At 34.6% G+C, this 27660-nt stretch overlaps 1 protein-coding gene and 1 non-coding gene across 2 annotated transcripts; one reads left to right on the top strand and one right to left on the bottom strand.

Moving 5' to 3' along the window:
• Window positions 1–6566: 6566 nt before the first annotated feature.
• On the bottom strand, window positions 6567–6673 carry LOC136204939 (small nucleolar RNA R71). The gene has a single exon (XR_010675750.1). It is a non-coding gene; the product is annotated as a small nucleolar RNA R71 (small nucleolar RNA).
• Window positions 6674–23824: 17151 nt separating this feature from the next.
• On the top strand, window positions 23825–26267 carry LOC136202251 (arogenate dehydrogenase 1, chloroplastic). Its single transcript, XM_065992754.1, has 2 exons — window positions 23825–25020; window positions 25260–26267. Exons 1-2 carry the CDS (start codon window positions 23921–23923, stop codon window positions 26191–26193), a joined length of 2034 nt encoding a protein of 677 aa, XP_065848826.1. The 5' UTR covers window positions 23825–23920; the 3' UTR covers window positions 26194–26267.
• The last annotated feature ends 1393 nt before the right edge of the window (window positions 26268–27660 follow it).

Consider the following 27660-nt stretch of genomic DNA (forward strand, 5'->3'; position numbering starts at 1 on the left):
AATTCAATATTTTATTATACCCCTAATATGAATTTAAAATTATTTTTAATTAAATTCATCTATATTATTAATTTTATATTCGTAACATAATATTCAACTTTGGGTTAGGCTATGCTTACTTTATTTTTAACAAAGTAAGCCTTACTTTGTTTTCTCTACCATTAGATGGTGATGAACTTTGACAAAATAAACTCATCCAATGGTGGAAAAAACAAAGTAAAATTTACTTTATAAAAAACAAAGTAAGCATAGAAGGCACTTTCAACTTTATATCTATTTTTTTATTTTATTATACCCATAACATGTATTAAAATTATTTTTGATTATTTTATATTATTAATTTTATACTCTTAACATGTATTATTAATTTTATACTCATAACATGTTTTATTCATTTATAAAATTTTTATTTTTTCAAATTTGACCAATAACGATCTCAAAATAAAAAGTTTCAAAAATTAAATTATATTTTTAACAATTTTAATTCTTCAACTTTTTATATTTAAGATTATTTATGTGTTATTTTTTATTTAAAGGAAAATTAATGTTTAGAGAAAGAACTTCAAAATTGATGATTTTGAAATACAAAAAATGTGGTTTCATAATAAATATGATACTAAACAATTTTAATTTTTGAATTTTTTTATTTTGAGGTCGTAATGGCTAAATTTGGCAAAATTAATTTTTTGCCAACCACAGATGCCGATCTAATAAAAACGTGAAACCACGAGGTTTTATTTGAAATTAACTCTTAAATATTTTATAGGAAAGTACAAAATAAACTTTGTAGTTTCAACCTTTTTAAATACAATCTCGTATTTCAAAACTTGACAAACATGAGTATTAAAATTCATTTCGCTACCAAAAACAGTACAAATTTGCTTACGATATTAAAATATTTGATGTGCTAATTTTTGGTTAAATAGTCAAAGGGTATATTTATCATTTGGTTTCTCTTTTCTCTTTGCCTCTTCCATTTTCTTTTTTTTAAGAGATCCAATTTCTTATTATTCAACTACCTCTTGTTGCCTTTTGCTTCTAGATTAAAGTTATAAGTGCAGACGATGGTTACTTTGTTTTTAACAAAGTAAATATTACTTTGTTTTTTCACTTTAAAAACAAAGTAACCATAGCCTTTACCAAAGTTATAAGTATATATATTAAAATATTAAAAGTTCAATTTTTTATATTTAGCACTGAAAAAATATTCAAAATATGTTTATATATCAACACATCTTTTCTATAATATTTATTATTATTTAATTAAATCAATATTCATTTTTCTTTAAAGCACTCTTTCATCCATTGAATTCTTTGTTAGTATTATTTGACTTCTACATAATTTTAAACACTATTATTACCACCATAATTATTATCCTATTATTATTATTATCATTATTATTCAACCTTCTCATTATTATTATTTCCAGATTCAGAAAGAAGGATGATAAATTCACAACAAACTACTATCATACAACCCATACCAGGTTATACGATTAGGACGGTAAACGGGACGGAGCGAGGCAGGGACTGCATTAACCATTCTTAATCATTGATCTAAAAGCCCTTAGCTAACGGTATTGCTTTGAAAAATCCTGGGTTCATGCCCTATTCCGAACCCTTTTCCCGATCCTGCTTATGAGCCCTAGGGGATTTTCCATCCGCATCCACAAATAACATATAAGAAAAATTTGGCTACCATCCTTGGACCTTGTGGGAATCTCTATCCCCGTTTGAGTATTTAATTTCTTTATTTTTTTTCAAGATTTTCAAGGTTTTTATTATCCAAGATCCCCATCCGCGCGAGGAATCCCCATCCCCGTGCATGCATTACTTATTAGCTTTCAATTTTTTGAATTTATAAGTTCTACTCCTAATTGGATATGTTAAACCAACCTAATTACAACTCTTACTTAATCTATTTTAATTTTTTTTATGATATATTCTGTTTTAAACCAACTAGTTACAGCTCAATCTTTTTAAATTTTTTTAGTTTATGTAAATCACATGTATATTTTTTAGTTTATTTCTTTTATATTTGGGTATTTAATCGGGGATTCGTTGAAAATCCCTATTGGGGACATTCGGTGATGGGGACAGAACATTTATAACCATACCCGCTCCGTTCCTGACTATCGGAAACAAAATAAAAATCATTCCCACCTTATGAGGATCACAAACGGGGATTTCCCGTCCCCAACGGACCGGTTAGCAATGAGGATAAATTCCTAACTAATTGACAGCTCTATATACGATGGTGATACAAATTAGAAAGGAGAGGTATTTTTTTGCTTTATATTTTTTCCAATACAATAATTTCACAACAAACAAAACCGCTATTATATAAAGATTAATGTAGTTATTTTGAAAAAAAAAAAAAAAAAAAAAAAAGGCAACAGTTTTTTACCATGAAAATTCCCGTTTCCATCAAAATATGACTATGAAAGTCAAAGGATATTTCGTAATTATTTTTATGCATGTTTTTCAATCCATCAACATTCCACTAGTAAATTGGTTTACCGATGGAAATTTCCGTGAATGAACTTTAATTTTCTTGTAGTATTGTATTAGCATTAATTGTCATGTGAATGTGATTAGATAATATTAATACATAGTGCGAGAATTCATCACTACACCATTTATTTCAATCTAAGATCAATTGACATATTTATTGACAAAGTTTTTTAAGTATTTAGAAGAAGTGAGCTTTGTCCAAATGGAAGGATAGTCTATAAATTTATAATGCCCTTGATTTTTTCAGCTCCAATGGCATTTTTACCACAAGTTCTGTGTTACTCTATATTTAGAGTGCCTTTTGTCTTGCAGCATAAAAAAATTATATTTTTTTTTAACCTTATAGTTAGGTTTAATCATTTCTTTTTAAACTTAAGATTAAAACTTAACTATTTTATATTTTCGTTTAAATATTATATATATATTTTTAATAGTAATTTTATTTAAATTTTTGTGTATATTTTTAATATTTGGATAAATTCTAATTTTATGTAAGGAAAAATTACAAAATTGGGTCAAATGGGGGACCCATTTATATTTTTAACCCATTTACCCAACCTACTACATACCTAGAATATATTTGTGTGACTTTTCCAAAATACCCTCAATATGTTTGTAATTTTTTGGCGCGGCTGTCTCCCTCCCGTCTGACTTCGCGAACCAATGATTTCACGAAGTCTGCGAAGCTAATGTTTGGTTTAGTTGATGATTTTAATTCGCATATGCGAAATCTGGACGTGTTTTTAACAAAATTCACAAAGTGGTATATAACAAAAAAAGGTCAAACAACAAAGGATTCTAATATTAAAATCATAACATTATCAGAATTTACAACAAGATTGCCACAATAAACTCCTAACAAATCACTTCATTGTTTAATGTGACGGATCTGCACGAAAATTTCTCCATATACTGGAAGTCCAAACTTTTTAGGATGATAAATGGAAGTTCATACCTTTTGGGATAGACGTATCACATGGTACACAACAAGATTGGCACAATATCTCCTAACTAATCATTTTAAAGTAAATGTGGCCAATCTTGATGGGAATTTCTCCCTATACAAGAAGGAAAGTCATCTCCCCTACACCTCAGTACGCCGCCTTTCGGAAAGGAATGTTATATGTATTAAACCACTTTTAGAAAAATTTAATCGTGTTAGGCAGAAAAAAGGACAATTTGGCTTCGCGAAATGAGGATTCACGAAGCATGTGAATATAGATGTGCAGGGAAGATGATGATTTTACTTCGCGAATCGATGATTTCGCGAAGTCTGCGAGGTCTGAAACGTGACGATCTACTTCGCGAAAACATATTACGCGAAGTTTGTGAGTGAAAAATCATGAAATTTTCTACTTGTAGAATTCGCGAAATCATCGATTCGCGAAGTAGATCGTCACGTTGCAGGCTCTTTCTCATCGCAGATCTTCGCGAAACTACATTACGCAAAGTGAAAAACGCAGAGAAAACAGTAGATACTTATATTTTTTGCGCCTTTCACGATTAAAATTGTCAATAACAATAGGAAAAACGACGAAAATAACGTAGAATAATCATTTTTTTGATGGTCACAAGAAGAAAGAAATCAAGAAACGAGCAGGAACAGGAGGATGAAGAACCATGGCTTTGTTTTCTAGGATTAGGAAGATGAAGAATCAAGAGATGAAGAGAGGAAGAAGAGAAATACATGGTGATGTAGAGAAATGGTGCAGATTTCACGAAATTTAAAGGAAGAGAGAAAGATCAAAGGTCTGGGAGAGCAACCGTTTTCGCGTAAGGAAGAGATAGGGGAAGGGGGAAGATGAAAGGGTGAGGGTATTTTGGAAAAGTCACGCAAACATAGTCTAGATATGTAGTATGTTGAGTAAATAGGTTAAAAATGTAAATGGGTCTCTGTTAAGCCCAAAATATACCTAAAATATCATCAATATTTACATCAGTTTTGCTATGAATTCGTGCTGATTATATCTATTTAGAGTACTTTTACGTCCGAATATGTTTCTTTCATGCAAGGTACCTAAATATTTGGTAAAATCCAAATAGGAACGAAAAGAGATCAGAAACGAAGGAAAAACCCTACAAAAGGAGTCAAAGACGATGAAAATCAAACGCACCGAAACGAAGACGAGGAACGAAGTCAGAGACAAGAAAAACATCCCGTGTCGCGACCGAGATTCTCCATTCACGGTCGCGACACGCGTCGCCCAGCTCTTCCTCCTTTGCGCTCTGAACACTTAAAACCGTTTCCCTATTCACGACTGAGAATTTCCATTCTCGGTAAGATCAGAAATCCTGTCAGCACAACTTACACATGTTCGTTTTCAAAGATATGCGTCCGTTCGATTGGATAAGAACGTCTCTTCGCAGCAGACACGTCCCCTAGACTCGACTCTTCAACAACTATAAATAAGAGTTGATTTCAGAGTTGAAGATATATTGAAGAAAAGATTTAGTACAGAATTTATGCAGGAATTCTGAGTCAAAAATGATTCAGAGTTAGAAGTTTAATTTTGTAAAAACAATCTGATGTACACACATTGTTTACCAATTAATTACAAACACTGTAGCAATTAGATTTAGATTAAGATCAGTTAAATATTAGTTTACATTTTGGTAGTAGAAGTACCCGTCTCTATTTCGAAGATTCAGCGAGAAGACTAAGTAGAGGATTCGACCCACGAGCCTGACAAACTCTAACGAGGTTTAAGGAAAGGATTGAAGACCCGGAACTCTCATGTCGTTTGAATGCTTCCATGCTTTTTATTCTCTGTAAACTTGTATCAAATTCATACTTCATCTAATAAAGTTCATGCAATTCAATATATTTTTATGTAGCACTTCTGAGAATGATCGGAAGTGAGTTCTGGTGTTTTTATTAAAACGTAGTTAAATTCAAAATCATTACAAGGAAACTTTGTTGAACACTTAGACAAATTCATTCTTCGAGAATTAATTTGGTTAAGGTAGCAATCTATCCTGACCGTAGGAAGATTGTCTGCGGTTCAAAGCCTTTTAATTGAAGGAGTTTACGTTATTACATTTTTATAGTTTATACAAAGTTTAAAATTGTTTTATTTGCTTAATTCAAACGAACACAATTATTCTCTTATTTTAAACACTAAACGTTTCTGTTTTATAATTCATACTCAAAACAGAATTGATTTCTAAACATTCTACATATTCTAGCCTAATTCTTATTCTATCAATTTCAAATAACGATTATCTATTTCTATAAACCTTAAGCCGTATTTAAATTTCACTTAAATAAGTTTTCGTTAAAAAACGTTCCCTGTGGGATCGATATCTTTTTATTACTACAAGCGAAACCGTGCACTTGAGGAAATCGCTTAACACGTTTTTGGCGCCGTTGCCGGGTAACGCCAAATTTTTTAACAAAAATTTAGATTTTTCGTTTTTTATTTCGAATCTAGGTTTATACATATTTATTTTAACTTTTGTAATTTATTAATTTTTACTTTACTAACGTATTTATTTTTCAAATTCTGTTTTGAAGGTAGTTTCGGTTCGTGTAAGATTTCAAGTTCATGCGCAGTTCTCGAAGTTCAGGCATTGCACCAAACCCAATTGATCCAGAAATTGAAAAGACCATTAAAAAGAAAAAGAAAGACAAGAAAAACAAAGAAAAACAAAATTCAGAACCACAGCTAGAAAATATGGCAAATCCACCAACACTTATGGAATATGCTAGGCCAAGAGTGGCCGGTGTAACCAATAGTATCGTTAGACCCAGAATCACCGCAAACCAATTTGAAATTAAGCCAGCATTGCTTAATATGTTGCAAAATAATGTAACATTTTACGGGTTACCTAACGAAAATCCTAACACCCATTTGACAAATTTCCTTGAAATTTGTGACACTTTTAAGATACCAGATGTGACTGCCGAAGCGATCAAACTTCACCTCTTTCCTTTCACTTTGAAGGATAGAGCCAAAGAGTGGTTAACTTCTATGCCAGGCGCAACATTTGTGACTTGGGAACAATTAGCCCAAGCGTTTTTATCAAAATATTTTCCATTAGTAAAAACAGCAAGAGTCATAAAAGAGTTAACATCTTTTTCTCAAAATGATAATGAAACTCTTTATGAGGCTTGGGAACGTTTTAAAGAACTTCAACATTTATGCCCACACCACCAATTGCCCGATGCACTTCTAATGCAAACATTTTATAATGGATTAAATCCTACAACTAGAGGCTCATTAGATGCTATGTCGGAGGATTATTTATGAAGAAAACATCAGCCCAAGTAAGAGAACTTTTGGAGGAAATGGCAATCAACAGCAGTATGTGGCCCGCGGAACGTGGACACATACCGGTGGCGAAACCAACATCCTCAACCACATCATCCATTAAAGGTATAGTGAATCTTGATCCAGTCGCGATGTTACAAGCCCAATTTTCTGCTTATCGCACAAAATTGATAAGTTTATGGCACCATGCGATGCCAACGGTAATCCAATCCAAACGGATGTGGATTATGAAGGTATGAGCGAGATCGAACAGGAAAATTTTGTCCAAGGGCAAAACTAAACTAATAATCCTTATTCTAGTACTTATAATCTTGGATGGAGGAATCATCCTAACTTTATTTGGAAAGATAATAACAATAATGCAAATGCTAATCAAAATCGGACCAATAATTATCAAAATCAATCAAGAGATACGATTAGCACTTTATCTTCTAAAATCGACAAATTCATAGATGCTATCAGTGGAAAAATAAGTAATCACGACGATGGTTTTAAACGGATCGAGAATAAATTCGATCAGCTTATTAAAAACCACTCATCTAGCATCCATAAATTGGAGGTTCAAATTGGACAAATTTCTAAATCAATTCCATCCCGAAAAGAGGGAAGTCTTCCCAGCCATACGGAAGAAAATCCGAAAGAGCATGTAAAGGCTATCACTCTTCGTTCAGAAAAAAATTACTTAGGTCCGGAAATGTCCGGAGACTCAACTTTACAAAGAACTGATTTACCAAAATCCAAAGAAGATATTAAATACAAAAAGTTCACCAATTGACTCTAATACAAAAACATTTGTACCCAAACCACCTTTTCCACACAAAGTCCGAAATAAGGACTATGACAAACAACTTTTAACATTTTTGGACAAACTTAAAAATTTGCATATTAATTTGACGTTTATGGATGCGATTACGCAAATTCGTAACTATGGTAAGTTCTTAAAAGATTTAATTTCAAAGAAGATTAGTTGGGAAGGAATTTCATCCATTTCACTAACTGAGGACTGTAGTTCAATAGTGTCAAGCAATTTGCCCACCAAACTCAAAGATCCCTGATGTTTTACCATTCCGTGTAAATTGGGAGATCTTGAATTCTCAAGTTGTCTTTGTGATTTAGGAGCAAGTATAAACTTAATGTCGTTGTCTATTTTTAATAAGTTAGGTTTAGAAGAAGATATAAAACGTACCAATATGGTTTTGCAATTAGCGGATCAAACCACTAAGAGACCATATGGTATAATTGAGGACGTTTTAGTTAAGGTTGACAAATTTAATTTTCCCACCGATTTCGTTATATTAGACTTTGCATATGACATTAATTGTCTGCTAATTTTTGGTAGACATTTATGAACACAGGACGTGCATTAATCGATGTGTCGGAAGGAAAAGTAGTTTTAAGGATAAGAGAAGATAAGATCAAGTTTAACATGAACAAAGCGATGAAATATCCTGTGGAGGAATTCGCTTGTATGAAACTCAACTTGGTTGAAGAATGTGTTAATGACATTGTTCAAAAAGAAGAAATAATAGAACCTATAATGGGAGAAGAATTAGAAGATAAGGACCCAGAGCCTTTGATTCGAGAAGATGGACCAGTTCCACCTTCAATTGTAATACCCCCTAAATTAGAACTTAAAGAGTTACCAAACCATTTGAGGTACGCTTTCTTAGGTGAAGGCGATTCTCTACCTATAATTATCTCTAACAAGTTAACTAATGATCAAGAAGAAAAATTGAAAGAAGTTGTTAGAAATAGGATAGGAAGTATGGGATGGCAAATTTCAGACTTGAAAGGAATTAATCCTAGTATTGTAATGCACATAATTCACTTAGAAGAAGATAAGCCACCTAAAGCGGATAGGCAAAGATGCTTAAATCCGAACATGAAAGAAGTAGTAAAAAATGAGATTACTAAACTTTTAGACAATGGAATCATTTATCCTATCTCGGATAGTGAATGGGTTAGTCCAATCCATTGTGTACCTAAAAAGGGAGGCATAACTGTTGTAAGGAATGACGAAGGTGAATTAATACCTACGTGAACCACCACCGGTTGGAGGGTTTGTATAGATTATAGGAACCTAAACAAAGCAACCAGGAAAGATCATTTTCCTCTACCCTTCATCGATCAAATGATCGAAAGGATAGCCGGTCATGCTTTTTATTATTTTCTCGATGGTTATTCTGGATTCTTTCAAATTTACATTTACCCGGATGACCAAGATAAAACAACCTTCACATGTCCTTATGGAACCTTTGCATATAGGAGAATGCCCTTTGGTCTATGTAATGCACCAGCAACATTTCAACGTTGTATGACTGCAATTTTTGACGATTTCATTGAAGATATCATGGAAGTTTTTATGGATGAGTTTTCAGTTTATGGAGATTCTTTCGATGCATGTTTAGGAAACTTAGATAAAGTATTGTCTAGATGTGAAGAGACGAATTTAGTCTTAAACTGGGAGAAATGTCATTTCATGGTTGATGAGGGAATTGTTTTAGGTCATAAAATATCTGAAAAATGATTAGAAGTGGATAGAGCAAAAACTTCAGTGATAGAGAAATTACCCCCTCCAACTACTGTTAAGGGAGTAAGATCATTTTTAGGACATGCAGGTTTTTACAGACGATTTATAAAAAACTTCTCTGTGATCTCCAAACCACTTACTAATTTGCTCATGAAAGATTCAACCTTTGATTTTAATGAAGATTGTGTTAAAGCTTTTGAAACATTGAAAGCAGCTTTAGTCAGTGCACCCATAATTGCTAAACCCGATTGGGATTTACCTTTTGAAATCATGTGTGATGCAAGTGACTTAGCCGTAGGATGTGTTTTAGGACAAAGGAAGGAAAAGAAACTTCATGTTATTTATTATGCCAATCACACACTGTCCGGTGCACAGTTAAATTATACCACAACCGAAAAAGAAATGCTAGTGGTAGTTTTTGCATGTGATAAGTTTAGGTCGTATCTGCTAGGATCTAAAGTTATTATATATACCGATCACGCAGCTTTAAGGTATCTATTTGCTAAAAAAGATGCAAACCCGCGTTTGATTAGATGGGTTTTGTTATTACAAGAATTTGATATAGAAATTAAAGATAAAAAGGGAGTAGAAAACCTTGTCGCCGATCATCTATCAAGACTTGAAGATGAAAACGGTCCTATCGGTGAAACTATCGGTATACGAGATGCTTTTCCCTGATGAATATCTCTATCAGATAAAAAGTGTCATGTCACCATGGTATGCGGATATAGCCAATTATCTCACAGCTAACGTTGTTCCAGAAGGGTTAAGTTTCCATCAAAGGAAAAAATTCTTTTCCGATATTAAACAATATTTTTGGGAAGATCCTTTCTTGTTCAAAACTTGTGGTGATGGTATGATTAGGAGATGCGTTAGCGAAAATGAATACGGGTCTATAATGTCAGAATGCCATTCAAGCTCTTATGGAGGGCATAACATCGTTAGTAAAACAGTAGCTAGGATATTAGAATGTGGATTCTTTTGGCCTACATTGTTTAAAGACGTTCGTTCGGTTATTATTCGTTGTGAAAAATGTCAAAGAACCGGGAATTTAGGAAGGAAAGATGAGATGCCTCTCACAAACATGTTAGAAGTTTTAGTCTTCGACGTGTGGGGGATAGATTTCATGGGAACTTTTCCTCATTCTTTTGGTAAAACTTATATTTTAGTAGCTGTAGATTATGTTTCAAAGTGGGTTGAAGCAATTGCAACCCCGACAAATGATGCTAAAGTTGTCGTTAAGTTTCTTGATGATATATTTTGTAGATTTGGATGCCCTAGAGTCATGATAAGTGATGGAGGTACCCATTTCATAAACCGAAGTTTTGAATCGCTTATGAGGAAATATGGAGTACACCACCGCGTATCTACACCATACCATCCTCAATCGAATGGTCAAACGGAGATATCAAATAGAGAACTCAAGTGGATTCTAGAGAAAATAGTTTCTTCTTCAAGAAGAGACTGGTCTTGCAAACTTAACAATGCGTTATGGGCATACCGTACTACATTTAAAACACCTATAGGAATGCCACCATACCGACTTGTGTATGGAAAATCTTGTCATTTACCAGTAGAATTAGAGCATAAAGCTTATTGGGCTATTAAATCACTTAATTATGATTTACAAACAGCAGGACAGAAGCGTTTGTTCGACTTAAACGAGTTGGATGAATTACGCCATTTATCCTATGAAAATGCGAAAATATATAAAGAGAAAGTGAAAAAATGGCACGATGCCAAAATTAAAGTCAAGAGCATTAATGTTGGAGATAGGGTGTTGCTATTTAATTCTCGACTCAGATTGTTTCCAGGAAAACTTAAGTCTAGGTGGACAGGACCATTTTTAGTCATTAAAACTTTTGACTATGGATCCTTAGAACTTGAAGGACTTAATGGAGTTCGTTTTAAAGTTAATGGTAATAGATGTAAAATTTACTATGAAAACGCTCCAAATAGGGAAATTAAATCTGTAACAAAATTCAATGAAGATTAATTCATTAATTTTCATAAATTTCCTTTAGCTTTTGTTTAAATTTTAGGTTTAGTTTTTGTTTTGTTTTGTTTTATTTCTTTTTACTCATTTCATTTTATTATTTTTAATTTTAGATAAGTTTATATTAAGTTTTAAATCAATAAAAAATTATTTCAGTCATGTTTTTAACCAATTTTCAGAAATTAATGTGTATTAGAGAAATTTAGGAATCTCAGTTGAGATTTCGGATTCTCCGTTGAGATTCAGCAGTTTCAGTTTGTCTCAGGAAGGTAAGTAATTTTCTGAACTTACCGAGAATATAGAATCTCGGCCATGAATTCAGGATTTCAAAATTTCAAGGGAAATGAAGAAAGATTTTCTCTGATTTTACCGAGAATCGCCATTCTTGGCCGTGATCAACGGAATGGAGTTTCGACGCCTGATTTCCAAACGTGTCGCGACCGTGAATAGCCATTCTCGGTCGCGACACGTGCGAATTTCAGACCTGTAACTTTTCTTTTCTTCTTCAGTTCATGCACCATTGCTGAAAAAATCGAAAAATTGAGTTTCTTCATGTTCAAATGATGTGAATTTGCACATTTTCAATCCCAACAAACACATTAATTCATCCTACAATCATTATAAATGATTCGAGAAGATCAGATTCTTTAGTTTTCATCTTTTCCAGACAAAATCGGATATTCTTCTCAAGTTATTCAAACATTTTTACAAGTTCCAGAGACTTTTTCATACTTCAAACACCATGACTTCCAAGCATAAATCTTCCAAGAATATCGTTGCTTCTCGCAATAAGTGTCCTGACTTGTCAGAACGCTACGTGCGCCATTTCCTATATATAATCATGACGAAGGCCGTCGTTATTATCAACTTCACTATAAGTTCTTTGTAGGCATGCTGTATATGGACGAGTTCTTAAATGATGAACTCGGAATTAGCGGCGATATGAATCGCTATTTAGAGAATTTGGGTTGGACGAAGTTCGCCCACATGAGGTTTCCTATCATCGGAGATTGGATTCTTGAATTTTTCTGTACAGTGAGCTTCGTGAACAAGCGATGAGTTCGTCTGAGTTTTCGAAGAGATGGCGAAACCTTTACATTCGGATACCCTGAATTACATGCCTGGTTTGGTTTTCCCCCAAGGGATACAACCATACATCATCCTGGCAGAGATATGACATCCAGAGACATTTGGAGGATGTTAACCGGATTCTGGCGTTTCAATCCACGTCTCGCCTACAACAAATCCATCAACTCCAATTCGATGTTGTATTTACATAAGTTTCTGTGTCACAGCTTGTTTGGACACACTTTTAGCGGTGTTGTCTAAGACATGAACTTATACGTACTTGGTGATATTTTCCAAGGCAATACCGTCAATTCCTCCAAAATATTGATGGAAGGTCTTATTGCCGCTTCTCGGTCTAAGGATAAGAAGATTGGTTTCGGCAATATCATCTGTGGAATAATTCTCGGGGCCAGGGGCACTATATCTGTTCATTGGAGCGATGCTGAATCCTTTCCAACATCAGACTATGAGTTCTTGGAAAGCGAGGGCCTCGTGAAACGTATCTTTAGGGTAGGCCCGCGATTTCTTTCTGTGGAAGAAAGGCAAATCTTCGTGCAGATGAAGATTGATCGTTATAGGGCAATGCGAATCCCTATTCAACAGGATGAATATTCAGTTTAGTTTAGTTTATTTTTATTGTTTGTAAATAGTTTGTGTTTATGTTTTGTTAATTATGTACATATGTGTTATGAAATAAAGTTTCAGTTCTTTCTTAATTTCGTTCTGGTTTATTTCTGTTCCAATTTTATATGATTATCAATCCATTTCATATTAATGAATTCTAAATTATAACATGATAATGCATTTTCATCAAATCATTAAGGTTACTTTTTATAATGAACTTATATGATCTTTTATGATGATTATCACATATATCAATTTGAACTTATTAACCATAATTTCATTTCATTTATGAATCTGTATCTTAATTCATCAATTTTAAAGTTCTAATGTTTAAGTTTTAAACATGAATTAATCCTTACATGAACTTACATTAATTACATTTAAGATGATTCATTTAACTTATATGCTTTAATGCACATTAATTGTTCATTAAACTCTAATTAAGGCATTAATGTTTCATTATTCTCTAATTAATAAGGACAAACATTTGGTTTTCCTTGTATTTAATGTTTTTAAATTTGTGATTTTAAGTACAGGTACAGATTTAATTAGTTTCAGGACATAATTACTCAGAAATTCCGCAAACAGGAGTTAATGTGCGCAAAATTCAGCCACCAGGGGCAGATTCTCGGCCGAGAATGTGAATTCTCGGTAAGTTCAGCGAGCAACAGCCAAAATTCGAAGGGATTTTATCCTAGAAAATGCCGTCCTGCGACCGTGAATCTGGATTCTCGGTCGCGACACGCGTGCTGTAGGCAATGGGAGGTCCGATTTTTGCACTAAATTAAGCCTATTCCTATTCCTAATCTACCTATACTTAACCCCTTTCAACCCTATATATACCTACTACTTAGACAAATATCACATCACCTCAATTTTTACCCAATCCTTCACTCTCAACTCTTCCCAATACACAACTTTTACTCTTCCCAATTTATTCATTCCCTATTCCAAATCAATTACCCTTTCATCTACCTTCTCTTTCATTCATTCACCCCTACCATTCCCGACTCTTCTTCAAGCTTTTGCTTTTCTTTCCAAACTTCTCTTCTTCTATATTTTCCAATCTTCAAACACCAACATCATGCCTAGAACTAAGGTTGCGGGCCAAAAGCCAAAGGTTACGGAAGCTAATCGTCTTCATGTTCGTTGCGGAGCTTACTTCGATATCGCTTCCGAGGAAGAAGCAAGCCGTTTCACTCATTTTTCCAACCCCAAAATAGAGTTTGTGGACATGCCTTTCCTACATTTTAATTCAGTAAGAGAGTTATCTTTCTCTACTCGGATTAATGCATACATTGATACTCTAGGTTGGCATAATTTTGCTTCAATGAAATTCCCAAACATTACTGAATATATTGTGGAATTTTTGGTTACGTTGAAGTTTGATAAGAGGAAGAATTTTATCACCTTTGGGAACAATAGTGTAACTTATATTATTGATTATGAGGCTATGGGGAATATGTTCGGTTTTCCAACAAGTGGTTTTGTTGATAAGCCTAAGGAATTAGATAATGACGCCATTTGGAATACTCTTTCGGGGTAAGCTTATTTCAATACCAAAAAGACTTCTAGCAAGATGATTAGAGATAATTGCTTGTTTTACTTTCACAAATTCTTGAGTTTTTCGTTGTTTGGCCGGGTTGAGAGTTCAAAAGTTCAAGTTCGTGATTTGTTTGTGCTTGATTGTTTATTGAAAGGTTTGAGGGTTGATAGCATCAGAATGCTATTTGATAATTTATATTGTGCTTCTAAATCCAATACTAGGCAAGTACCTCTAGGCAATTTTATAACCGGTTTAGTATTGGGTGCACGTGGAGAATTGGCCGATTATGATATGCCTTCCTACCATGGTTATATCCCTCTTTTGGATATTTCGGCCCTTGATTGAGCCCACTTGTTGCTCAATTTAAGTCCTCCCGTTTTTGTTTCATATGAGTCACGTATTGCCCATCTTAGTGGTAATACGGGAGGAGGAGCCTCGAGTTCTCAATTTGTAGGTACCGAAGGAGTCGAAGCGGAGAAGGAAGCGGTGGATGCACCACTGATGCTCGTAAATTATATAGCGGTTAATAGGACAAGTGTATCCTATCGCAGCAAGTAATACAGTGCTAAGCACAGGATCGAACCACAAGGACTATTTATCACAACTAGTCGGCCCAAGGTAGGCACGCAATTGTTCGGAAGGTTGAATATGTGGTGGAGTGATTAAAGAGGAAAATTTTCTAAAATAAAAGATAAAAGCGTTTGACAGGGAAGAATTCGAATTAATTGATTAAACAATCTAAGATGGGGATTCCCTTAATTGGATCCCATGTATGATTTACTGGGATTTAGTTTCATATCATAATGATAATTGACGGTAACCACCTAATTAACCACGTGGAGATTGTCAATCTCCTGTAGTCTATTCACATGCATTTGGTTGACGGCTTGATTCGGCATATAACCTAGGGCATGCAAAGCATTAGGGTCTGTGGTGATTAAGGCTAAAGCCGTAGCCCAGCCGCTAACCCGCACTCCTAGTGGTCTCTAGCGAGGTCAGATTATGCTAATTCGGATTAGGTAGTTCCTTGGTCAGGTAACTACCTATCTGCAATCCTAAATTTGTCAGACTCAAGGCATTAGGTTCTGCTATGTCAGGCTAGTTGATCATCATCGAATCTCATTCTAGCAATCATCCTATCCCTGACAAATCTAAGAGATTAAGCTCGTATAATCTAATCAATTGGAAACAATCCAGTAAACTAAATCCCTAATCATACATGGTTATGCAATCAAATCATCCCCATCCCAGATTGGATAGGGATTAGTTCATAGTTAAACTAAACAAGCAATTATTATAAGCCTGAATCATCATTAATTCAAATAAGCAAAAAGTAAGACACAGAATAAGGAATTAGGAATATAAAACCCGATTTCGTCTGATTCTGATTACAAATCGGGAGAGGACTCTCTCCTATATCAATCTTCAAGAAGCTAAGAACCATTTCAATCGAAGTAAATCAAAATAATCAAAACTAATACAAGGAAAGAGAGAGAGAAGAACAAAAAGGAAAAAGGAGTCCCCCCACAAAGATGACATCATGTTCTATTTATAGTGCAGGCTTAGTTAGGGGTAGTTTGGGCATTTTGCAGGTTGAAATTCGCACCTAGGGAGTGAGGAAACGCTGGGAAATTGCTTCCCAGCGTTTTGTCTCGTCGAGACAAGAGGTGTCTCGACGAGACAAGAGGATGTCTCGACGAGACACTAGGTGTCTCGTCGAGACACCACGCGATGGTTCCCTTTGGGAACCATCGGCCTGCCTCGTCTCGTCGAGACGGGCAGTGTCTCGACGAGACAGGCACTGTCTCGGCGAGACATGCACTAAATTGGGGCTGAATCCGGTTTTTCTTTGTTTTGGGCCCTGGACTTCCGAAAGTTGCTCCGACGGTCCCTGAATTGTCCGGAGGTGCTCCACAAGGCACGGGTCTGGTTCGAAAATGCTCAAACAGTCCCAAAACACCTGAAAATACAGAAAATGCCATAAATAATGGAAATTACTGATTTTAACTGAAAGATAGCAAAATGATACTGAAATTAAATGGAAATAAAGCAAAAACGAACTAAAACAATCCTAAAAACCCTATATAAATGGGAGCTATCAACCACATGCACAACCACAAGCCCAAGCACCACAAGAGGAGGATCCTATTGATTTGCAAAGGATTTTGAACCAAATCAATGCCCATAATAGACAATTGAACTTGAGAATTGATGATTTGGTTGAGAAAAACATGGTGATGAATGACAATATCAACACCTTGAGGAGGGAGAACAAGTCCACCCGTCGTCGGATGCTCTCATTCTTCCGTCGTCAAAACATTGAAACTTCACCATCTCCACCGGATTCACCTTCTAATGTTTAGGTTTTATCTTTTCTTTCACATTTTCTTTGTTATGTTTTGGTACAATTTCTTTTCCATTATGTTTGGTACAATATTAATTTGGTTTTATGTTGAATGATTTTCTTTTTCTCTCAAATATTGCATGAATCTATTTCATCTCTTATTTCGTATGCGTTATTTCGTATAATTTTTCGTGTTTTATCCATTTTTGCACCAATGAGGACATGGTCCAAATTAAGTATGGGAGGAGATATTACATATATCATTTTCTTTTAGTACGAATTAATGAAACGAATGACGATAAAATAAAATAACATCCATTTTTAAACAACATTTAAAATTTTTGACACATTTTGCAACGTTTTATTCAAAACATAGTATTTTTCAATGATATTATTTTTAAGTAACATCATTTTAGGTTATCATTAACTTATGATTATTTAACTTATGATTATTTTTAGGTTATCATTATCGTTAGAAATAATATATTTCTATACGGGTAATATTTATCAAATTTTTCATAAATCTCCGGAACGATTTTAAATAAAGTTGTCTCGAGTGAATGTATTTAAGTAAAATTCTTTATTCTTATCTCTATTTTATATCATGCAATTCATGATACAATAAATCTTATTTTAAATTTTCAATTAGGTTTATAGGCATTAAATTGAACTAACATTTTTAGCTCGGTTTGATTTCGTCTTACATTAACACCAATTAAAGTTTTTAAGGAAACTTTAGCCATAATACATGTTGAATTTTAAGTCAATATGGGATGAATGTGCTATCTTTCTTTTTCCCAATATATAATTTTTAATTTTATTACTAGTGTTAAATAAAATCAATTAGTCATATTCTTAACTTTTGGGCACGATTGAGACCAATCTTATCACAATCGAGGTATGAAAGGGAAGAAAATTAAGTACCGTTTACTTTTGGCCACGATTACGACCACCCTTATCACAACCGAGGTATGAAAGGAACGTTTTAAAGCAAAAATTAAGCGTGTTTAAGTTTAAAGTAACAATTGCATCCACCCATGGCATGTTCGGTACCTCTTAAGCAAACACAAAAAACAATAAAAGCATATAAAGTTACGATTGAGACCACCCTTATCTTGGACGTAACTAAGCAAATAAATTAACCAAAATACTTATTCAAATCATATTTCATATAATAGTTTAGGTTTTGGGAAAGGAAATTTTGTACTTTGAAATGCCTTGAGACGAAAGACTCAATAACATGTGTGCTTATATCGTCCCGAATGCTTCAATTTTAACATTAAAAATACAAGATGAATGATATATCGCCTTTATACTAAGTTAGTTTGATATTATGCGTATAAATTTGCCATGCGAAGTTAATCTTTTCGGCTTAACTAATTTAAAACGAAATATAAAGATATAAGTTTTACTTTTATAAAGAGATTAGTTAAAGGATAAAATCAGTGAAATTTTGCTCGGGACTAGCAAAAGATTAAATGTGGAGATTTGTTAAGCTCAAAATATACCTAAAATATCATCAATATTTACATCAGTTTTGCTATGAATTCGTGCTGATTATATCTATTTAGAGTACTTTTACGTCCGAATATGTTTCTTTCATGCAAGGTACCTAAATATTTGGTAAAATCCAAATAGGAACGAAAAGAGGTCAGAAACGAAGGAAAAGCCCTACAAAAGGAGTCAAAGACGATGAAAATCAAACGCACCGAAACGAAGACGAGGAACGAAGTCAGAGACAGGAAAAACATCCCGTGTCGCGACCGAGATTCTCCATTCACGATTGCGACACGCGTCGCCCAGCTCTTCCTCCTTTGCGTTCTGAACACTTAAAACTGTTTCCCTATTCACGACTGAGAATTTCCATTCTCGGTAAGATCAGAAATCCTGTCAGCACAACTTACACATGTTCGTTTTCAAAGATACGCGTCCGTTCGATTGGATAAGAACGTCTCTTCGCAGCAGACACGTCCCCTAGACTCGACTCTTCAACAACTATAAATAAGAGTTGATTTCAGAGTTGAAGATATATTGAAGAAAAGATTTAGTACAGAATTTATGCAGGAATTCTGAGTCAAAAACAATTCAAAGTTAGAAGTTTAATTTTGTGAAAACAATCTGATGTACACACATTGTTTACCAATTAATTACAAACACAGTAGCAATTAGATTTAGATTAAGATCTGTTAAATATTAGTTTACATTTTGGTAGTAGAAGTAGCCGTCTCTATTCCGAAGATTCAGTGAGAAGACTAAGTAGAGGATTCGACCCACGAGCCTGACAAACTCTAACGAGGTTTGAGGAAAGGATTGACGACCCGGAACTCCCATGTCGTTGAATGCTTCCATGCTTTTTATTCTCTGTAAACTTGTATCAAATTCATACTACATCTAATAAAGTTCATACAATTCAATATATTTTTATGTAGCACTTCTGAGAATGATCGGAAGTGAGTTCTGGTGTTTTTATTAAAACGTAGTTAAATTCAAAATCATTACAAGGAAACTTTGTTGAACACTTAGGCAAATTCATTCTTCGAGAATTAATTTGGTTAATGTAGCAATCTATCCCGACCGTAGGAAGATTGTCTGCGGTTCAAAGCCTTTTAATTGAAGGAGTTTACGTTATTACATTTTTATAGTTTATACAAAGTTTAAAGTTGTTTTCTTTGCTTAATGCAAACGAACACAATTATTCTCTTATTTTAAACACCAAACGTTTCTGTTTTATAATTCATACTCAAAACAGAATTGATTTCTAAACATTCTACATATTCTAGCCTAATTCTTATTCTATCAATTTCAAAACCAATTTCAAATAACGATTATCTATTTCTATAAACCTTAAGTCGTATTTAAATTGCACTTAAATAAGTTTTCGTTAAAAAACGTTCCCTGTGGGATCGACATCTTTTTATTACTACAAACGAAACCGTGCACTTGCGGAAATCGCTCAAGAGTCTCCCATTTGACCCAATTTTATAATTTTCCCTTTATTTAATTCTTTTATTTGTTGTTAAAAATTATAATGATACTTATATTATTATTGTTGTTGTAAATTTAAATTATAAATTGTAAAAATTTATTATTATGTGAAAAAATTAACATAATAATAATAAAATATTGTTTGTTAAAAAGAATAGTATTTTTGTTTTTATAAATAGAGTAGATGGTTGAAGATGTTTTATCGTAGTAACTGTATATTTAAAGATAAAGTAGAGAAAAATGAAGTTACAGTAGTAAAACTGGAGTAGATGGTTGAAGATGGCCTAAACATCTTCTTCATTCAACAATAGATTTTATTCATTCTCATTTTTTTCTCTCTAAAGCGCTTTAATACTACATAATTGATAAATGTGCAAATGTTCTTGATCGAAATCGCTTCTATGTGAGGTGTCATTGGGTTCGGCCGAAGACACTCTATTGTCAAAGTCAGTATATTATTTGAGAATAAAAGGGGCAGTGACAAGAACTAGATGGAATTTAGCCAACATACGTTGAATACACCTGAGCTAGGGTATTTATATAGGATTTCGTAACCTTTTAGCATTAATGAGACTTTGTTGGAACAATCACGTCATTACTCCTCTTAATGGCTATTAATTACCATTAAAGTACGTTCATCTTGTTTAAGGGATTTGTAAAGGTGCTATTTAGTCTTCTGAAACCGTCCAGATGAGATACTACGACAGATGTTCATGGAGACGGGTTGTGATGGCAGATCCTTCTCCTTTGGCTCTTTACATTGTATCTCGTAATATGGCGTATCCTGTTATGCTCCACATGGCATAACCTATTGCTGGGGACTCTTTCTCTTTCTGTATTATTACATATTTACCAACAACAACAACAACAACAACAACAACAACAACAACAATAAATCCTTAGTCCCGAAATGATTCGGGGTCGGCTAACATGAACCATCATATAAAATCGTGAAATCAAGTCAGATCAGCGACATAAATTCTCCCCCTCCACTCTGTCCTATCCACTACCATATTTTCCTCAATCCCCAATAAACTTATATCACTCTTGATCACCCTCCTCCAAGTTTGCTGAGGTCTTCCCCTACCCATCACCACTACATCCCTTTGCCACTCTTCAGTCCTCCTAACCGGCGCATCAAGCGCTCTTTGTTTTACATGGCCAAACCACCTTAGTCGGGGTTCCCTCATTTTATTCTCAATAGATGTAACCCCTACTTTTGTCCTAATTATTTCATTACTCACCCGATCCTTTCTCGTATGACCACTCATCCATCTCAACATACGCATCTCCGCCACCGACATCTTATGGATGTGACAATGTTTCACTGCCTAACACTCCGTACCATATAACAGTGCGGGTCTGATTGCCGTGCGGTAGAATTTTCCCTTCAATCTATTAGGCATGACGGGGTCACAAAGGAATCCCTTAGCACTCTTCCACTTCGCCCAACCAGATTTAATCCTATGAGCAACATCTCCATCTACTTCTCCATTTGTTTGGATAATAGATCCTAAATACCGAAAGCAATCCGATGCCTGAACAACTCTCCCATCTAGGGTGATTGTCCCTGCCTCCCTACTCCTATCGCCGCTAAACTTACACTCCAAATATTCTGTCTTACTTCGGCTCAACTTAAAGCCTCTAGATTATTACATATTTACCCTAAAGATAAATTCACATGTTATCAGAAGCCCCCCCCCCTCTGAAAGGACCAAAAAGCGCTTTAGGGCTGTTCATCTACAAGACGTATTTTGGGCATTTAGTAGCCTTTTGTCAGGCGTAATTTTCTTCCATGATTTCTCCTCAAGCCTCCTCATGTAAGTGTCTTCCTTTCAATTTTCAGGCTCTTAATTTTACATTTCTCGCGTTCATAGTCCTAGGTTTTTAGTATGAGGCAAGACAATATTCAGAAGTTGTTTGGAAAAGACTTTGAGGAAACCTAGTTAGAGCAACAACTTCGCTTTGTGCATATAGCCACTACCCAAACAACTAATCTAAATTATGGGGAAGGAGAGGAGACTAATTCCTATGCCTCTAGGAAGAAAGTGGTGAAAACCTTTAGCTAGGATGGAGTCTACAAGGTTTACAATGACCCAAGGGGCTGTCTTGAAAGGTCTGCACCCTGGGTTAAAGGACCTTGAATGTGTAGTTCATGGGTCTCAACATCGTCCGTCACAGCCACCTGGCAGATATTTCAAAATCTATATTAGCTATATTGATAGGGTATTTCAGCATCCGGCCCCCGAGGTGAAAGGAGATATTATTCAATCTTTCAAAAATTCCAGTGGGCCAACTTCATCCTAATAGATGGTTGGACATCCTTTGTGACTCATATCTGGAAAGTGATATGGTAATTAATGGATTATGAGCCTAACAAATAAAGACTCATACCCATTTAATTAACTAAATATCGGCCAGCCTACTAAAAAGGCTCTTTCCGGAAATATGAGTTAAAAGGGAGCTTCAGACTTTAAAAGATGAGCTCAACTTTGCTCATTACGAAATTATAGGGTCCGAAATTTATAAGGAGTTGACACGAGTACAAGCACACAAACTCAAATGTAAAGAATTATCTATAAATAACACAAAAATGGGAACAAAAGGTATGTAATCTAATATCACTTCATTTCTACTATATTCTTTCAAGTTAGTTTTCTCCTTAGAATACCTTCACTAACTTAAACATCATAGAGGGTTCACCGGATTTCGGCCGTGTCTGACAGTGTTTTGTGTTCTCGGGTTACCTGAAGCCATCTCTCAATACAATTTGGATATTCCGGTATCAACAAATAACTTGAAGATTCCTTTCAGACCTCGATTTTTTTACACATTACACTCGACACCTAGCGGAAGGTTGAGGTCCATGTAACTTTTCAGCGAAAGAAAGGATACATCTAACTTTTCAGCGAAAGAAAGGATATGTCCCTTTCCACTCAAAAGCATTTAACATCCATGATCGGGTGACTGTATATTTTTCTGAATACTTTTTGTTTAAAGCTGGCGAAGCCATCTCTGGACGAGTATTGGTGTGCGATGTATGGCGTGCTATGAACAAATAATAACTAAGATACTAAATGACAAGGGGTAAATTACATCCATTGCCATTGAACTTTACCTATTTTAACATTATGATCATTGAACTTCAATTCCGGTATGACAATTGAACTTTACACTTTTTAAAAACCGATGGCCACCCAATTTTAACCAACTCATAAAAGTGACCGTTAACAACCTTAAAATGAAAATAATAACAAATTTAAGTTGTTCATAACGATATTACCACGAACCGATATTTTTTATTTTCCAAAATCACATTTTTTTAGAGCTTTCTCTCTCTAAAAATGTATTATCTCTCTCTCCTAATCAAACAACACTTAAATGACCTCAAAATGAAAATTTTCAAGAATTAAAGTTCCTTAGGATATCACTAACTCTTCGAATTTTTTATTTTGAAACCGTCAACAGTCGTTTTGAGACATTGAGTGCCACCGATATTAAAAAGTGTAAAGTTCAGTGGATATACCGTTAAAAATTGAAGTTCAGTAGTAGCTATAAAGTTAAAATGTGTAAGTTCAGTGGCCTATGTGTAATTTGCCCAAATGACAAGCAACAATTGATGTCCAATTATAAGTGACGTAGGACACATGAGTCATTATTAGTATTTTTTTTTTTTTTTTTTTTTGAAATAAAGAGTTATTATTAGTATTAGGAAAGATTGCTGGTGCAAATGTATGATAAAGAAAAAGTATTGGCTATAATTCTTTGATATGCGGAAATAATCCAAATAAAGCAAAAGAAATATAATGTGTCTCCACGGAGTAAACAAAAACACCCCAAAAACGTTGATTCTGAGAACGTGGTGGTTCACTGGTCGATTTCTCCGTTTCTACAGTATTACTTAATTTCTCTGATTGCATTGCCACACCTATCACGTGCTCTCTGCTCTCTTTTCTTTGTTTAAAACGCAACTCTCTCCCGCCATTAATGCTACCACCTATCAATCATATCATATCCTCCTCTTCCATTTTTGATTCAAATCATGCTTTCTCTTTCCTTTCCAAATCCCACTTCCCTCCGCTCTCCCTCAACTCTATCTCCGCCATTATCACTACCTCAATCCTTGCTTTTCCCTCGCCTCCGCTCTTCTTTCCACCGCCTACGCATTCAATCCCTCTCCCTCTCCACCGCTGTTCTTGAAACCTCCTTCCCGGAAATGGAAATGGATCAACTAAATAATAATTTCACCCAACTCTCTACTTCCAAATCCCACGACCTTCTCAGAATAGCCATTATCGGATTCGGTACCTATGGCCAATTCCTCTCTAAAACCCTAGTCTCCCAAGGCCACACTGTCATCGCCCATTCTCGAACCGACCACTCTTTGGAAGCTCATTCTCTCGGCGTCTCCTTCTTCCTCGATCCGCACGATCTCTGTGAGCAACATCCTCAAGTTATCTTATTATGCACTTCCATTATGTCTGCAGAGGAAGTCCTTAAATCCTTGCCGTTGCACAGGTTTAGACGAAATACATTGTTTGTTGATGTGTTGTCGGTCAAACAATTCGCCAAAAATTTATTGCTGGATACTTTGCCTAGTGATTTCGATATCATTTGCTGCCACCCCATGTTTGGTCCAGAGAGCGCCAAAGAGGGGTGGAAGGGTATGAATTTTGTGTATGAAAGAGTTAGAATAGGGGCAGAGGAATCGAGAATTCATAGATGTAAAACGTTTTTAGATATTTTTGACAGAGAAGGGTGTAGAATGGTGGAATTGAGTTGTGAAGAGCATGATAAGTATGCTGGAGGAACACAGTTTATTACGCATACTGTGGGGAGAATGCTGCAAATGATGAAATTGGAGTCTACGCCGATTAATACTAAAGGGTATGAGAGTCTGTTGGATTTGGTAAAAAATACTGAGGGAGATAGTTTTCAATTTTATTACGGATTGTTTGTGTTTAATAAAAATGCACTTGAGATGTTGGAGAAGCTGGAATTGGGTTTCGAGGCTTTGAAGCAGCAACTGTTTGGAAATGTACATGAGGCTGTCAGGAAGCAATTGTACGGGAATGGGAATGGAGAGAGGCCGACCAATTATGTCAATGGCCATCAAAATGGATATGCTTCAAAACCTGAAAGGTAAGGGTTTAAGCAATTTTTATTTACATGCTTTCTTCTCCTTCACAGGGTTTCATAATTTTGCCAAACATCTCAAAAACTTGTAACAACTAAGTTTAGTTATAATTTAAGTCTATGACTTCCACTGATTTCTAATCTCATTTGCTTCTTTATATTCAGATGCTTCTCTAGGAAAAAACAATGTCTTGTTTTGTTGTGTTTGGATTCTGATTATTGACATAACAATCTTTGAACTTCAGATCTGAAGGTGCTGCTCAACCATACCAGTACAATAAGGCCCGGACCTCCGATGACAAGTGGAAGATGAAGATTGGTATAGTTGGTTTTGGGAATTTTGGTCAGTTTCTGGCCAAAACCTTTGTTCAGCAAGGCCACAATGTATTAGCATATTCAAGATCAGACTACTCTGATGTGGCTCAAAAATTGGGAGTTTCTTACTTTTCTGATGCAAATGACCTGTGTGAAGAGCATCCAGAAGTAATTCTTCTTTGCACTTCAATTTTGTCAACAGAAAATGTTGTCAAATCATTGCCTATTCAGAGGTTGAAGAGAAGTACTCTCTTTGTTGATGTTCTCTCAGTGAAAGAGTTCCCTAGGAACTTCTTTCTTCAACATTTACCACCTGACTTCGATATTCTCTGTACACATCCTATGTTTGGACCAGAGAGTGGAAAAAATGGGTGGAATAATCTGCGTTTTGTATTTGATAAGGTCAGAGTAGGAAGTGATGAAATGAGACAATCACGGTGTGAACGGTTTCTGGATATATTTGCTCGTGAAGGGTGCAAGATGGTGGAGATGTCCTGCGCAGAACATGATCGGTATGCTGCTGGTTCTCAGTTTCTTACGCACACCATGGGAAGAGTTTTGGAGAAGTTGGGGCTGGAGTCAACTCCAATTAACACTAAAGGGTGTGAAACTTTGTTAAATTTGGTGGAAAATACAACAAGTGATAGTTTTGATCTATATTATGGTCTATTCATGTACAATGTAAATGCGATGAAGCAACTAGAAAGGTTAGAATTTGCTTTCGAGTGTTTGAAAAAGCAGCTTTTCGGGCACTTGCATGATATTCTGCGAAAGCAGCTCTTTGAGATTGAGAATGCTCAAGAGGAATTTTCATTGTCAAAATCTCCGGTGGAGATGGAGGCTTTTAGTGTTCGAAATAACTAAGCTTATTTTTGTATAATAATGATTTTGTTTGTTGTGAAATTATTGGAATGTAAAGGTTGTTAAATTAATATGTCCATCGTGATTTCTCAGTTGGTTAAGTTAGAATCATATTTTAAATTCGCAAGTTATTATTAGTATTAGTTGAAATCCTCCTCTTGGATTGGCTTAAAGTTAACACTGGTGGCTTGGCTTTGGCTCAACATGGGTGCTGGAGGTATTTTTTTTGCATTTCGTGGTGTTTTTTTTTTCTTTTCTTGTGCCATCTCCTTATGCTCACTTTGCGGAGCTTAAGGCTACTATTTTTTCCATTCAATTGGTGTGGGAGAAAAGTTGGTTAAAGCTTTGGTTGAATGCGACGATCTATGTGGTAAACTTGTTGGAAAATCAGTCCATTGAGGTTACTTGGTCTTTAAGGCAGGATCATTTAGCTTGTCTCAGTCATTGTTCGGCTATGGATATTGTTGTTTTGCAAATCTATTGTGAAGGCAATAGAACAAGGAATGCTTTGGCCCGCTATGACGTCTCGGCTAGTAACATTGTAAATGGAGTTATGCTTTTACTTTCTATAATTCTTTCATTTTTTTTATGACTACTATGGCATGGAACAGTTTCAGTTTACTTAGTTTTTTTTTATTTTTATTTTTTGTAAATTTTCTATAAAATAGAGCAAGTGATAGTTTTAATCTGTACAATACTTTGTTCATGTATAATGTAAATGCGATGAAGCAACTAGAGAGGTTAAAATTGGCTTTTGAGTGTTTGAAGAAGGAGCTTTTCAGGTACTTGCATGATATTCTACGAATCATTACATTGCAGCAATTATTGGTTTTTAATCAAGAAAGAGCTTCCTTACTAGTCATGACCTCTGCTATAATAGATTCAAAATTTCCCTCTATAGCGGTATGAAATGCATACTCGCAATACTCCCTGATGATCTCGCAGAATACCATTTTCGGTGAAGATTCATGCATCAACATTACAATAAAATTCATTCATGGGTGGCCCTATAATAATAATAATAACAATAATAATAATAATAATAATAGTGTTAAAGTTAAATAATAGCAATAGTCTTTAAAGTTATGTCGACTAATATGGAAATTCATGAATGGAGTGATTAAAGGAAAATGAATATTAATTTAAGTGCATAATAAATATTATAATAATAATAAAAAAGTGTGAGTATAAAGGCTACTAAAATTTGAACTAAGATTTTGTCTAATTTCCTTTAGTTGTTTTTAGAAGTAAATTATTTTTTTTCTTTTGTAAAAGTTGTGTTAGTGGATTTTTATTTATGGATTAATTTTTATTTTATTTTATAAAAACTTATATCTTCATTAGATGAAAGAATAAGAAGTATAACAAGAAAATGGTAAAAAAATAAAACCATATATATAGATTAAAACCAATACAAAATCCATAAATGGATGAAAACAATGACAAAAAAAACTTTCTTTTATTACAATC

This window comes from Euphorbia lathyris, chromosome 8 (assembly GCF_963576675.1).
Source record: "Euphorbia lathyris chromosome 8, ddEupLath1.1, whole genome shotgun sequence".
NCBI classification, from domain to species: Eukaryota; Viridiplantae; Streptophyta; class Magnoliopsida; order Malpighiales; family Euphorbiaceae; genus Euphorbia; species Euphorbia lathyris.